This window comes from Diadema antillarum, unplaced genomic scaffold (genome assembly GCF_040938485.1).
Source record: "Diadema antillarum isolate AM-2024a unplaced genomic scaffold, OU_Dant_1.0 scf00000190, whole genome shotgun sequence".
NCBI classification, from domain to species: Eukaryota; Metazoa; Echinodermata; class Echinoidea; order Diadematoida; family Diadematidae; genus Diadema; species Diadema antillarum.
In genome coordinates, this window is record NW_027271079.1 from 67,600 (window position 1) to 80,978 (window position 13,379).

A 13,379-nucleotide genomic window follows, 5' to 3' on the forward strand; every position below is an offset into this window, starting at 1 on the left:
CAACTACTACATTGGCTTAGGCTATCATATATAGGTACTTGTGGTGAGTATAGGGACAAAATATACTTTGCTGATGCTATATGCATTACTCTAACTACACCGAACATGAAATAACATATCAAATTATAACTTTTTAGGGGTTAATGGTCTCAGCAAATGAGGAAATAGCACGTAAATCGCCAACAGGAATAGTTGGGTTCGGTAAAGCAGATGGTATTGCAACAACGGGGATTTCTCACCGAAACAATATATAATGCATACATGTATTTAACTCTTTATGTGCCATTCAAACGCAGATTGTTTGTTTGTTTGTTTGTTTGTTTGATTGTTTCCTAGTGTCCAAGATGAGCAGTTAGTGTCTTTTCTCAAAACTATAGCATCTGCCTTAACAACGACAATTTTTTGAAATTTGCAATCTGAAATGCATGTTCCGCGTCTCTATGTCTATAATGTGTGTGTGCGTGTGTGTGTGTGTGTGTGTGCGTGTGTGTGCGTGTGTGTGCGTGTGTGCGCGTGTGGGTGGGTGTGTGTGTGCTTGGTTGCATTCATTCAATTCATTCAGGTCTAACACTTGGTTTGATCAACAACCTCTCTGATGGGTATCTGTTTCCTGCACAACACACAGGTACTTAGTACCGAGAGAAGAAGAGGAAATAGAAACAAGAAACACCAAGATGCAGAAAAACCCAAACACATTACACTGCTTTGAGTAGTCAGGCATTATCAGGCATTCGCACCATTAAGTGGGAAATAATGCCTAACCGGGAGGCCAGAATATCTAAATTTTACACTGATTATTGTAACCAGAGGTGTTGTAACATTGCCTGTCTTTTTGCGTTGGCTGCTAGACGATTCATGTGATTTCAAAAATAGCTTGCAAAATGTGCAAATGTAGGCCTATACCTGTACATAATAATCTGGTGTGATTTTAGAAAATGTAAACGCAAGAAGAATTAAAGCTGGGAACCAAACTTTCACTTATACAATTCAAGTATGTTGAAATCACACAAACCCGGATCTAAAGCGGGAAGTCAGTAGACCATTAAATTTGACGCACAAAATTCGAACTGTCTACCGGATCATCAATTTGTTGAACTCTTCGAATGATATCCTCAATAGACATGTAAACGATTACCCTATTACTATGATTTGAAATCCGGGTGACAGACGAGGGGTTTGCAAAAATCAATACGCTAATGATATTGATTTAAGGAGACTTTCAGATGATTTTCAGATTTTAACATTATAAATCAGTTATACTCAGAATAGAGTTTCAAAATATATAGCGATTGTGACGAGGAATAAGAATGTTTTCAAAATTTAATACAAATTGCAATGAACAAGGATGATGACATGGCAGAGTCATAATAAGAATGCATGAGTTGGGGCTCAGAGAAGCAGAAAAAAAAAGAAGACGAAGGCACGCATAGATTCTACACGGATGAACTTGTTAGGCAAGTGGTATTTTCATGGAATTGCACTGCTACATTAAAATATGTGAGCTTTTATGTCATCAGCATTGTTCAGTGTAATTTGTTTCAGGTTTTTCGGAGTATTGGTTCCTCTGCTCAATAACCACGATAAATTCCATAATTATATATATACATGGAGCTGTCGATTCATACACGATGTGAAATTATGAAAATCGTCTGGAATGCCCCTTTAATAATATGGAAACAATGCCAACAACATTTTAATTGTGGCAGTACGGGTGTACAAGCACAGCTGCATTGAAAATCCCTGGTGTGTGTCTGCTGCGAGACATACTTCGTTGCATTTAGTCAATAGTTCCGTGTTTGCTGTACATGGTTACCTCTCTAGTTGCATCCCTGTTTCCTGTCATGGTTCAAGCTGTTCTTGGTTTGGGCTGGTTTTCTGTATAAATAATAATTTGCATACTCAGGCATTATCAGTCACACGCACTAAATACAGTGTGGTAAAGTTGAAAATAATGAAATCTCTATTCCGGAGGGCAGAATTGCTTGACATTGATCATTGTAACTTGCATTCAAGATTCCCATAAACCCTGTTCACAAGCGAAATTCTGAAGATTAAAACCAGCTAATTTGCATAAACTAATTGGCCTTTCAGATTATGACATTTGTAAATATATAGGCATGGCTCGACACTAACTTTATTGTTTGGTGGCCCGATGGGACCACCAAAATCCTAAATTTCAAATTTTTGGTGGCCCGAGAGAAATTTTTGGTGTCCCGAAAAAAATCAATAAAAACATTATAAGTCCTTTATTTAATGAGTCAAATATTTAAGATTATGATAGTAAGAATTAGAAGTTGGACATATCTACTCATAAATAAACTTCAACAAACTTGCAACACTCACTCTCAGGCATTCATTCAGTCCTTTTCATCATCCTTTGAACAAATTTAACTGCTAATTTCCATACTTTTCAAAAAATTTTGGTGGCCCGAGGCGGGCCACCTAATTTCCCCTTTTTTTAAATTTGGTGGCCCGACTTTCATTTTTGGTGGCCCCGGGCCACCGGGCCACCGTTAGTGTCGAGCCCTGATATAGGCTATACCATCGTATTCGCCTCAGACTTGCAAAAGTAACGATGATATCAGATCGTATCACCTCATAATTTGAAATCGGGGAAGGGTGTGATTAATGTCACAATACTGATTATGCAAATTTACAGGTTGTCAGGTATACTGCATTGTGGTTTATAGTTTTTATATTTACATATTATTTGTTATTATATAGGCGAAATAGTATATAGTGGTTTCATAGTAAGAGAAATAACTGGTACTGGTGAGAATAATTCTAGAAGTCCCTTGGATAGCAGTCATTCAGATAGTACATGAAATGGCGGTTCTGTGCAGTGTGTGAGAAAGTCACAACTCATGCACGTAAATTATCCATCTTCATTCATTCATTCATCGCAAAAAGCAGGGAGCATTACCCGGTGAAGTGGTCCCGCCTCACATCCAGTTGGACCCCATGGAAGATCAGCTGACCGTGCAGCTGAATATGGGCTTTAAACACGCTTCAACTCTCATCAGGTGACTTCATGATTACATGGGAAGACGTATTGGTCTCTTTACGGCCAATGTAACACTCCACACCTGTCCAAATTAATCGTCAAAAATGGAATTGCACTTTAGTATTGTAGATTATTATCAAGTCCGGATAAGACATATGTATATGGTAGGTAGCCTGATTGAAAAAAAAAAAGACAAACAACAAATCTTATAATGGATTTATACGAATGTTGTTTTTTTCTTTAAGTCTTTATTGATCAAATCAACAAATCAATCGTACAAAATCAAAATATTTACAAGATAAGATAGAGCAGTTTTCACATGATTACAAAAAATGTTTCCAGATTGTATAGTGGAAACTATGAATACAAGAATGAGAGATACATGTACAAAAACAAAAATCTGACCAAGTCAGTCTATCTCCTTGATCCCTATGAAATGATATCATACATGGTGTGCACTTCGGAAGCAGTAGTAGCGCCTGCTTTGCACCTTACTGAGTAAATGAATATTGTCATGAAAACTATATACGTAAAATAGAAATAGATTTATCTAAAAACCGGTCTAATCATACCGCTCAAAAACCTGAACTACAAAGGATGTGAGAGAAAATTTTGTTTGTTTTTCTTCCCTTCCTTTCGCTGACTGGCCCCCACTATATATCCTCCCCGGCGAAGTAATCAATTTGGCATGACTTTTGTGTTTTCCAAACAACAAAAATCATCTTTATAATTCTCATGCATACTTTGTGAACCTAGTCAACATCAATCATTAGTATCTTTTATTATGATAATAACACTGTACACACTAATGAATCTCAGACCAAAGTATACCCTGTCATCTTACAAAAAGTCATTTAAGACAAAACAAGTTAGTTTTTTAGTTTTTTTTTTCTACTCCCGAGCTGAAACGGATTAATAAAAATAAATTAGAAGCAGTCACATTACATGGCTGCACCTCACAATGATATCGTAGAAAAGAAGATATTAAACCTTCAGGCTCTTAGACAGCGTAATTGTAATCTCATGCGATGTAGCCAACCTATTGTCTCATATTATTTCATCCAGAAAATTGCGATCGGCAGGCAGATACGTCTAGAGGAAATTAGGGAATAGCGTGATATGAAACCTTTTATTTGATTTGTTGTGATTTTTTTTTCTGGAAGGACAACTGATTTCACCAGAAACACTGACAGTATATTATAGAAGCCAAGTCCGAGTGTATAATCAGGAAAGGAATGCTCGAAGACGCTCATTCACAGACTTAGCTCTTTGGCAAACGAGTCGAACCTTCTTCCACCGTCATGGCCGTAGTGAATGGGGTAAGTATTTGCTGATATCTGCTTCCGTTCACTTAACTCGAAAGCTTCAATAGGGGGAGGGGGAGGGAGGGTGTCGCTAATCATGCTGCTATAGAAATAAGAGGAAATGAACCGAAGTACGGTCAGCCGAGGGAAGGAATGTCAAGGCAGCTTCTTCTTACAACATTCTTCTACAATTCTAAGGATTTCATATAATTCCTCCCTGCGCATTCAGTGTGAAGATATGATTGTATCATACGTGCAAAAATCAATCTGACGTGCAATCCATTAATAACAATCAATAACTTAACTAAATATGATCGATCACACTTGATTTTAGAAAATTATTCGAAAAATATAGAAATGGTGCGCACTAACGAACCTTCGGAATTATGCGAACCTCATTATTCAGTGCGTATCAAAAAAAAACGCAACAAGATTTGATTTCAAATTTGTGAAGATTGTGTTAACTTAACACCAAAGTGAGTAGCATCATCTTAAAGTCACATATCTCTTCTTTCCAATGATATCTTATTTATTCTTACGCGGTCATGGATGGCTGAGTAATCACTCTTTTGTACAATGGGTCAAATTGGGACTTGGGACCAAGTTTAGGCACTGCCACCTTATTAGAAATTAACTAAACAAATGGAATAATGAAATTAATTTAAATGAAATCAATGATCGCTATTAATGAAATTGATGTAAATTAATGATCACAACTTACCATTGTCTTCTTTCGGATACTAGTATTTCTTTTTAACATTACATTCCATGCCCCTCAACATGGCCACCATTCCTTTCCACACAGAGATTAGCTCTTTTCTCCATCTCACACACAGCCTGCGAATCATTGGTGCTTGGTGGCGTAAAGCTTCAAACTCATCAGCGAGTCTTTGTCTCAAAGTTGCAATGTCAGGTGGAGGGTAATGAACACTTTGCTCTTGAGATAACCCCAAAGAAAAAAGTCACAAGATGCGGAGATCGTGGTGGCCACTCCACATCATGATACAAGGCAATCACCCAATTTTCCAAATACCTCAGCCAATCTGTTTCTTACTGCAACTAGTCGATGGGCTGGTGCGCCATCCTGTGCCCACCATAGGCATCTGAACACACCGCTTTGTTGCACAGAAAATTTTTCCATTAATTCAGGAATCACATTTTCATCTAAAATTTGTAAATATCCATTTCCGTTCATGTTGTTTTCAAAGAAGAAGGGCCCTAGGAGCGAACCGTTTCACAAAGTCCAGCCCTGACATTCAGCTTTTCTCTACGAAAATCGACGTCATAGTTAAATGCAAAAACTGAAACTTGGTCCTAAGTCCAATTTGACCCATTGTCAAAAAACAATGATTACTCAGCCATCCATGACCGTGTAAGATTTTATGGGATTGTTTATGGGACAAGAGGAGACATGTAGCTTTAAGATGTTGCTACTCATTTTGGTGTAAAGTTAACACAATCTTCACAAATTCGAATTAGATCTTGTTGCGTTTTTTTTTTTTTTATACGCACTGTATTTCTTTTCCGGATCAGCTGCGAATCTTCGGAAAGAGAGTGAGTTTTGCCTCTACTGGAGGGGACGGCATGATAACACACAACGTTGCTGAGCAAGACTCACTGGGCTTCTAACTCTAGTTATGAGCCACCTCATATTTTGATGTGCCGGACTGAAAGCGTCGAATAACGGAATTCGGAAACTGAACTGATAATAATGAACAGTGACTGCTGACACTTACTTAATCACTCGATCTTTATTTTTTTCCTCTATTTCATAATATAGATGACCAGTGTGACACTCTTTGAAGTAAATTAGCTACACATTAGTGACTCAAACTGTATAATAAACATCATTACTTTCATTCAGCAATTAATAATGCTTATTTTGCCACTTCACCAAGTCATCCCTCTATGATATGCACTGTTGGATTACTGTGGTGTAATTCTTGGATGATATGGCTATTTAGACTCTGGACAAGGGTTCAAAGTCGAAAAGTGCGTATTCTAGGGTTCGAATTCACCGGAAGCGAGGTAGTGTATCTATAGCCAATGTCTATCATGATCTATTATACGAATGCGTAGTAGGTGGGCTTTAATGAAAACCTGAGAATACTGGGGTAAAACCTAACTGTTCTAACTTGTGGAAGAACCAGTTGTGTGTACGCCGAAAGATGTCATCTAAATTAGTCACCATTCCCAAATTCCTCTGGTGCTCCCGGTCCCTAATATACCTGTAACTTGCTAATCGGCTATTTGCGCTTCACCTCCGCAGTTATTAGCACCTGTCGGGAAGGGCCGCAGAACTTTCTAAGGGGAGTGACAGATTCAGTGCGTGCATATTTTGGCGCCACAACCCGCACTAGTTGGCGCTGGATTTATAACACACTTGTGAGTATGCTTATGACAATGTAGGGCCTACTGGTTGTTTTGCACGCTGTCTATACCTGTTTTCATTTTGTTACACTGCAAAAAGTCGGGTGTTAAGAAAGAAAAAAAAAAACACCGAGTTGGGTGTTAAATTTCCCGTGCTCATTCGTGGTGTCAAAATATAATCAACACCTCTGGGTGTCGCTTCAAAACACGAAACTTTTTTTTTTTTTGGGTCAGGTAATTAACATCGAGTTTATTAGTCACTGGTTTTTTTGTTGATTTTGAACGTCAGCAAGACTTGATTTAAAAAAAAAAAGAGGTTGTGAACACATTTACACCACAGTAACACCACTTAGTGTGGCCAGTTCTATTGACACTTGGCGAGTGTTATACCATTGACATTAAGACTAGCAATATCAAATTAACACCTATGTAGTGTCATTGTTGAATTAACACCAGCGCAGTGTCAAAAAATATCACAACCTATACAGTGTTAAACCAACACGACGAAGTGCCAGGTGAAACACTTTTCAACATCATCACAGCATGCTTTGCATAATGTACACATTTTGCTGTGGTCTATTTGGTGTGGTGTGCATAGTGTGACACCTATAGTGTTAAATCTATTCTAACACCGATCTTTTTGCAGTGTAAGTGGGCCTTCGCGTGAGGGCAATGTTATTTTTCCCCACAAAATGAGTAAGATTAATGATTTGTTGCTGCGGCAGGCTCTTGGCAACAAGAAAATTCTACCTTGATTATAATTATCATTATTTTTTTCACGAGTCTGACATGAGTGCATTTTCTCAAAGTTGGAGTGATGAGCTAAATACTATCTCTACAATGTCCACAGAATCTATGACCATTACAACGTGTTATGTTAACCCTGTCCCATCATCCGAGTTTTACCTGTTAAAGACATAATTACCATTTACTGATGTATTTTAGCGCATTAGTGCTTTAGTGCCAAAAAATAGTTCTAAAATGTGAGCAAGGGATAGAAACAACTAATGTCAACATCTGAATTAGTTTAATGAATATTAAGTATTGTTGAATATACAAAATGTGAACAATTGTTATAATAAAGATGTTTATACGGTTTATTGAGAAAAAATAATAATATCTCCCTTAGATTTTATTGCATAATTCTTATATGGTGTGATGTTTTGTGATACAATTGACGTACACATATGCATCAAAATGTGATATCTTGATATCTTGAACATTTTTTTTTCATCACTGCTCCCGAAGGTAAACATGACCTTTAACTTTTTTCTTTCTTTAGGAGGTCAAAATGTGCTCTGTGGAACTTTCATCTTGTGTATCATGAGATATTTTTTTAAACAATATTATTCAAAATCACAAGGATTTTAGCATGGTGACACCACATAACTGGAAATGAGACTGAAGACCAGAAAATCGGTTTAATTCTAATTTCATGATCGTCAAAATTATGATTATGGAGTCTGATTATGAGCATGTAAAAAATTCTAATGATCCTTGAAACAAATATCTTTGCTTTTAAATTCTAAGTAGCATTTTTCTTTGGAACTGACATATTTCTATTAGGAGAATAATCTAACGGAGAGAGAGAGAAAAAAGAGATTACAATTGAAGTTCTTGTTTGCATTTTCTTTTTTACTTCTGGTGATATTAAATCTTGTTTTCCTCGCTCCCCCCCCCCCACAAAAACCTTTTTTTCTTCAGCTTACGGTGACCTAATGAATGTCCATAATGGCTCTTACATCTCGACACCTCCTGGACCTTAAGTCTTGCTGCTTTATGCTGCTCCAATTGGCAGTGTTTGCGCATGGCTCCGGGCTGTCAGCCTGTCCCAAAGTCTGCAAGTGCTACGCATTGCGCACGGTTGATCCGTGGGTACGCGTTGACTGCCGGCGGGCTCACTTGGACAAACTTCCGTCATTGGGACCCAAAGTCACGGTTTTATATTGTGTAGAGACACGGGTTGATCGCCTGCTGCGAGAAACATTCATTAACGCTTCTGAACTGGTCTACATGTCAGTTGTCAACAACCCAATTGTGCATATTGAGGACGGATTTTGGAGTGGTTTGCAAAAGCTCACTCAACTAGACCTTGTAAATGCTGTCCTGACAGACGGTCAGGTCGCTTTGCTACGTGATTCGACGTCGGTTCGTATACTTCGTCTGAGCAGCAACCTCATAACGGAGATAACCAAAGAGCACTTTGAAGGTATGCCCTTCTTGGAAGACCTCATACTTGACAACAACCGCATCCGTCGATTTGCATTTTCTCATGACTCTGTGAAATTGGTGAATCTCAGCGGAAATCTCATGTCAGAGGTCCAAGAGGACTCTTTTTCTGAGATGAGGATGTTAGAAATTCTAGATCTATCGAAAAATCGACTGACTCATGTCAGCAGAATCATATCCCCAACTCTAAAGACACTCATTTTGTGTGGTAACCAACTTGGTTACATTGACAGTCTAATCTGGCTGCGCTGCCCACAGATACTTTCAGTAAATATCAGTGATAATCGGCTGGAAGACTTTAGTAATCTTTCCAGGTTGTTGCATCTCGAGAATTTCAACGCAAACGCCAATATGGTAAGTGGGCATCGCCAACTTTACCGGACTGGGTAGGCTCAAAAGTTTGGATCTCGCGTACAGCCGAATCAAGTCTATCATAGATGTCCCCTTCTTTCCCAGTCTGCGTAGTCTTAACCTGAATAATAACGAGATAAATGAGCTGCCAAACAACCTGTTTACTAACACGCCCAACTTGCGGTATCTACGTCTCTCAAACAACGCCCTGATAAGAATTGACGGAGTTTTAAATGGGCCGTTGCTGAACGCGCTCTACTTGACGAACAATTCCATAAATTACGTGGACCCTCTCGCGTTTTCAGCGGCAGCGTCATTGATGGTGCTCGATGTTGGACGAAATAACTTACAGGATCTTCAGGCCTTCTCTAACTTGCCCATGCTTTATTCACTCAATATCACCGACAATGAAGTCTCCTCACTCAACATTCCCGCTCTGCAGAATTGTCCCCGTCTCACAAATCTCGATATGTCTCGAAACGAATTCGAATCTTTGCCCGTATTTCCAACTATCTATGATCTCACCCAGCTCGTCCTCGACTCAAACCCAATCCGTAGTGTCGAGTGGGAAAACCTGGGCAATCTAGTTCGGCTCAGGCTGCTGTCTTTGATGAACACAGAAATTGCTCATATCCCTCGACTGACAAGTCCTACGACACTAAACGAACTGTATCTGCAGAGTAATGCAGCCATGACGATTCAAACAAATCCGTTTTCTTCTCTCCGGAGCCTTCGAGAGTTACGCATCGACGGATTTAGCCCTCCGTCATTTTCCGCTATTGGCACACCGTTTGTTTTAAACACACTTACGTTGCGTTTCGGAAATCTGACGCAGATTACAGAAGATGTTTTTCTCTTATCTGTAACACATATCGACATCTCTCATAATAAGATATCATATTTTACTATTAATTCCGTGTCCATGTCAAAGCTAAAGTATCTGAATGCCGAAGACAATAGGATTTCAAACATTTCTTTTATGCGATATTTGCCTACTGTCGAAACCGTAAATCTCAGAAATAATAGAATCCAAAGCATTTCAATCAATACGTTTCAAGGATGCACTGGTTTACATACGCTCGATCTATCTCTCAATCCTGTTGAATTTGTACCCGCCACTACTTTTCATGACTGCCAAAATTTGCGAAATCTATATATTTCGAATACGGCGTTAGCCAACTTTTTGCCGGCGTTGCAAACTGTAGAGATAAGTAATGATAGGAGAGTAACTAGACTTAGAGACCTCCACCTCGACGGAAATGGAATCACTTATATCAATTCTTCACTTATCCCTCATTTCTCAACTCTGACGACACTGAACCTTGCCAACAATCCTCTTCAGTTTATAAGTGCGGATTTGGGACTCTGTATGCCGATATTGTCATCTCTAAACTTATCAAACACAATTCTTCAAGATGGTCCCGCTGGGATTCTGCAACACCAACCTTTTCTGAGGTATATCTTTCTCAATAATATCACTGCATTACAAAGAGCTGATGGCATTGTCGATCTTGGACTGCCTCGTGAGATAGATATCGAACGGCTTGAACTGAAGAACAATCTGCTCTCAACCTTGCCGAATCTTACCGGCACGTTTGTCGTAGAGCTTGTCGTTTCTCACAATAATATTTCGAGTGATTTTTGGCAAACAGTGGACAATAACAGTGACATCCTGTTTCTTGACGTGAGCTATAATAACATAGATGCATTAGAAAGGCAAAGCTTTCAGATGTTTCCACTCTTAACAAGTCTTAACGTGACGGGAAATAGACTAAAACGGGTTCAGGGAGATGGCGTGAAGACAACCCCGCTGCTGCGGTCTCTTGACTTCACGCACAACTTGCTCCACCACGTGCCGCAATCGCTCTTGACTGATGCTCACCACCAGGCAAGAATCAATGTTTCAGACAATCCGTTAGAGTGCGACTGTCGTGCAAGATCCTTCTCTAGACGATTGAGGGATAACTTTCTTCTCTACGGCGACACAGGTCCAGAATCCGGGGTCATCTGCGCACAGCCAGATAGGCTATCGGGCAAGCGCTTGGCTGAGGTTGCTGAAGAAAAAATGCAATGCGTTCCCACCCAGGACCCGGCCAAATCGCAGCGGGTCGGAGCTGAAGGCGATACGGTGAGACTTGAGTGTCCCGTCAATGATCCGACAGGAGTAATGGTATCCTGGACCATGCCTAACAGCGTTCCGCACATCATAAATGCTACTCATGAGGGCATGACTGCTTTCATTGGCGGTGATTTTATCATAACCAACATGAGTTCTGATTACGTGGGAACCTACCACTGCAACGTTACAAACCTCATGGGTTGGGCTGTTTTGAACATTAGTCTTCAGCTGACGTGCCCAGCTCCAATGTCCAAAAAAATCTGGCTAATTAGCGGAACTGCAGATGATGTTAACGACAGCATTTGGAAAAATATTTCAAAAGAAATGATCGTGTCAAATTCTCCTCCTACATTCAAGCCAGGCTATATGTTGGTGGCAAACTGTTTCTGCGCCACTTTGTCTCTCTCCTTGACAACCAAATCTTGATCTGGAGATTGCTTTTCTCTTCGTGTAATCATACGTTCATTCGATAAAACGCTCGTGTGTTTTTTTTTTTTTGTAATTTGTAGTGATACATTAATCAATTTTTTTTTTGTAATGTATCTATGCCCAATAACAAATAAGCCACGTTTTAATGGTTTGTTTCCTTTTTTAGATTGTAATTTTCTTCTGTATTGAAGCGTATTATTAGTCAGGATGAAAAAATATCCTTTGTTCTTCATGTATATTTTGCACGTTTTCACACACACACACACACAAAAAAAAAAAAAACAATTTGCTGTATCCATAAATGATTTGTGAAATTGGCAACACATACATTTTAAAGTTCTCTTTTCTCTGTCCGATTGACTTGTTTATATACATATATTTCTTATTGATTTTGGATAAGTTTCATGAATCTATAGCCAGTTGCGTCTATTCTTGCTCCAACGTGAAATTTGCAGTTAGATTCGGAGTTGGTTATTTTATGATTATAAGACAATAATTTCTTTGGGAAAATTACCCCAGGACTTAATGGTTAAGTCTATACAAAGTCCAAAGTCTCAAAAAGATCATCCTCTTAATCCAACCAATCGGATAAACAAAATGTATGTAAACATTGCGAAAAGTTTGATCACAAAATGGGACAAGCCCAATCTTTGAATTATGCAAGTCAATCATCCAGTTGGAAAAAAAAAAAATTAAATTTCAATTAAGCACAGTATAAATCAATGGATACAAGTTGAATACTTTGATTTCCACCCATTTTTTTCAATCATGTTCAATGTAGACATTGGACCTTTGAATGTTATATTATGTGATGTTATTCTTGTATGTGTGTATCAGACGTACATCATAATCATGTGTGTTGGTCAACATGTATCTATTTGAATATTTCGATCTGTCTTCAATGTTTATGACACAGAATCTCCCTGAATTCTGTTAAAACGAACGCAACAATCGAGGAATTGACTGTCCTGAATTTTCCAAATACTGAAACTAATTTTTGAACAGAAAATTATATCTATGATACTTGTCTCAGATTTTGAATTTTCAGACTTATATCGCTAGAATAAATACTGCAGCTAAAACAGTATTTCCAAGTATTATCCTATGCAAAAGATCTAAGAAGTTATTGACCATTGATGATATTGATAAGTACTGGTGAATGGAATTTTAGTGTGAATGGTGTGAAGTATATTCAACACGCCTTTCTACTTTTACTTGTTATGTAGAAAACAATGAAAGAGTTGTGAGATGAAGGCATCGCCTGCTCATCTAATCTAGTTACAAACAACATTACAGTATCTTATTTAATTGCATGAAAGCATTGAAACTTTGAAAACTTTCTTATTAATGTCCATTTCTTACATTGTGCATTATTATCATCACTTTGATTTTATATGTTCGCTTTTGCTCTTTTAACAAGGGTAGTTTAGATCTGGCAGATCATTGCACTATACCCTTACATGAAAATAATGGCAGCTCAATGTCGCAATGGAAAATCAGCCGTTGTCGCATAGTAACCTATCTTAGTGTCTGTTCGCGACTAACCAGAATTCGACATTAACTTCCAAAGATA

At 38.5% G+C, this 13,379-nt stretch overlaps 1 protein-coding gene across 1 annotated transcript; it reads left to right on the forward strand.

The window, feature by feature from the left end:
* Positions 1 to 8,409: 8,409 nt before the first annotated feature.
* On the forward strand, positions 8,410 to 11,803 carry LOC139723425 (leucine-rich repeat and fibronectin type III domain-containing protein 1-like protein). Its single transcript, XM_071634671.1, has 2 exons — positions 8,410 to 9,029; positions 11,029 to 11,803. Exons 1-2 carry the CDS (start codon positions 8,410 to 8,412, stop codon positions 11,801 to 11,803), a joined length of 1,395 nt encoding a protein of 464 aa, XP_071490772.1.
* The last annotated feature ends 1,576 nt before the right edge of the window (positions 11,804 to 13,379 follow it).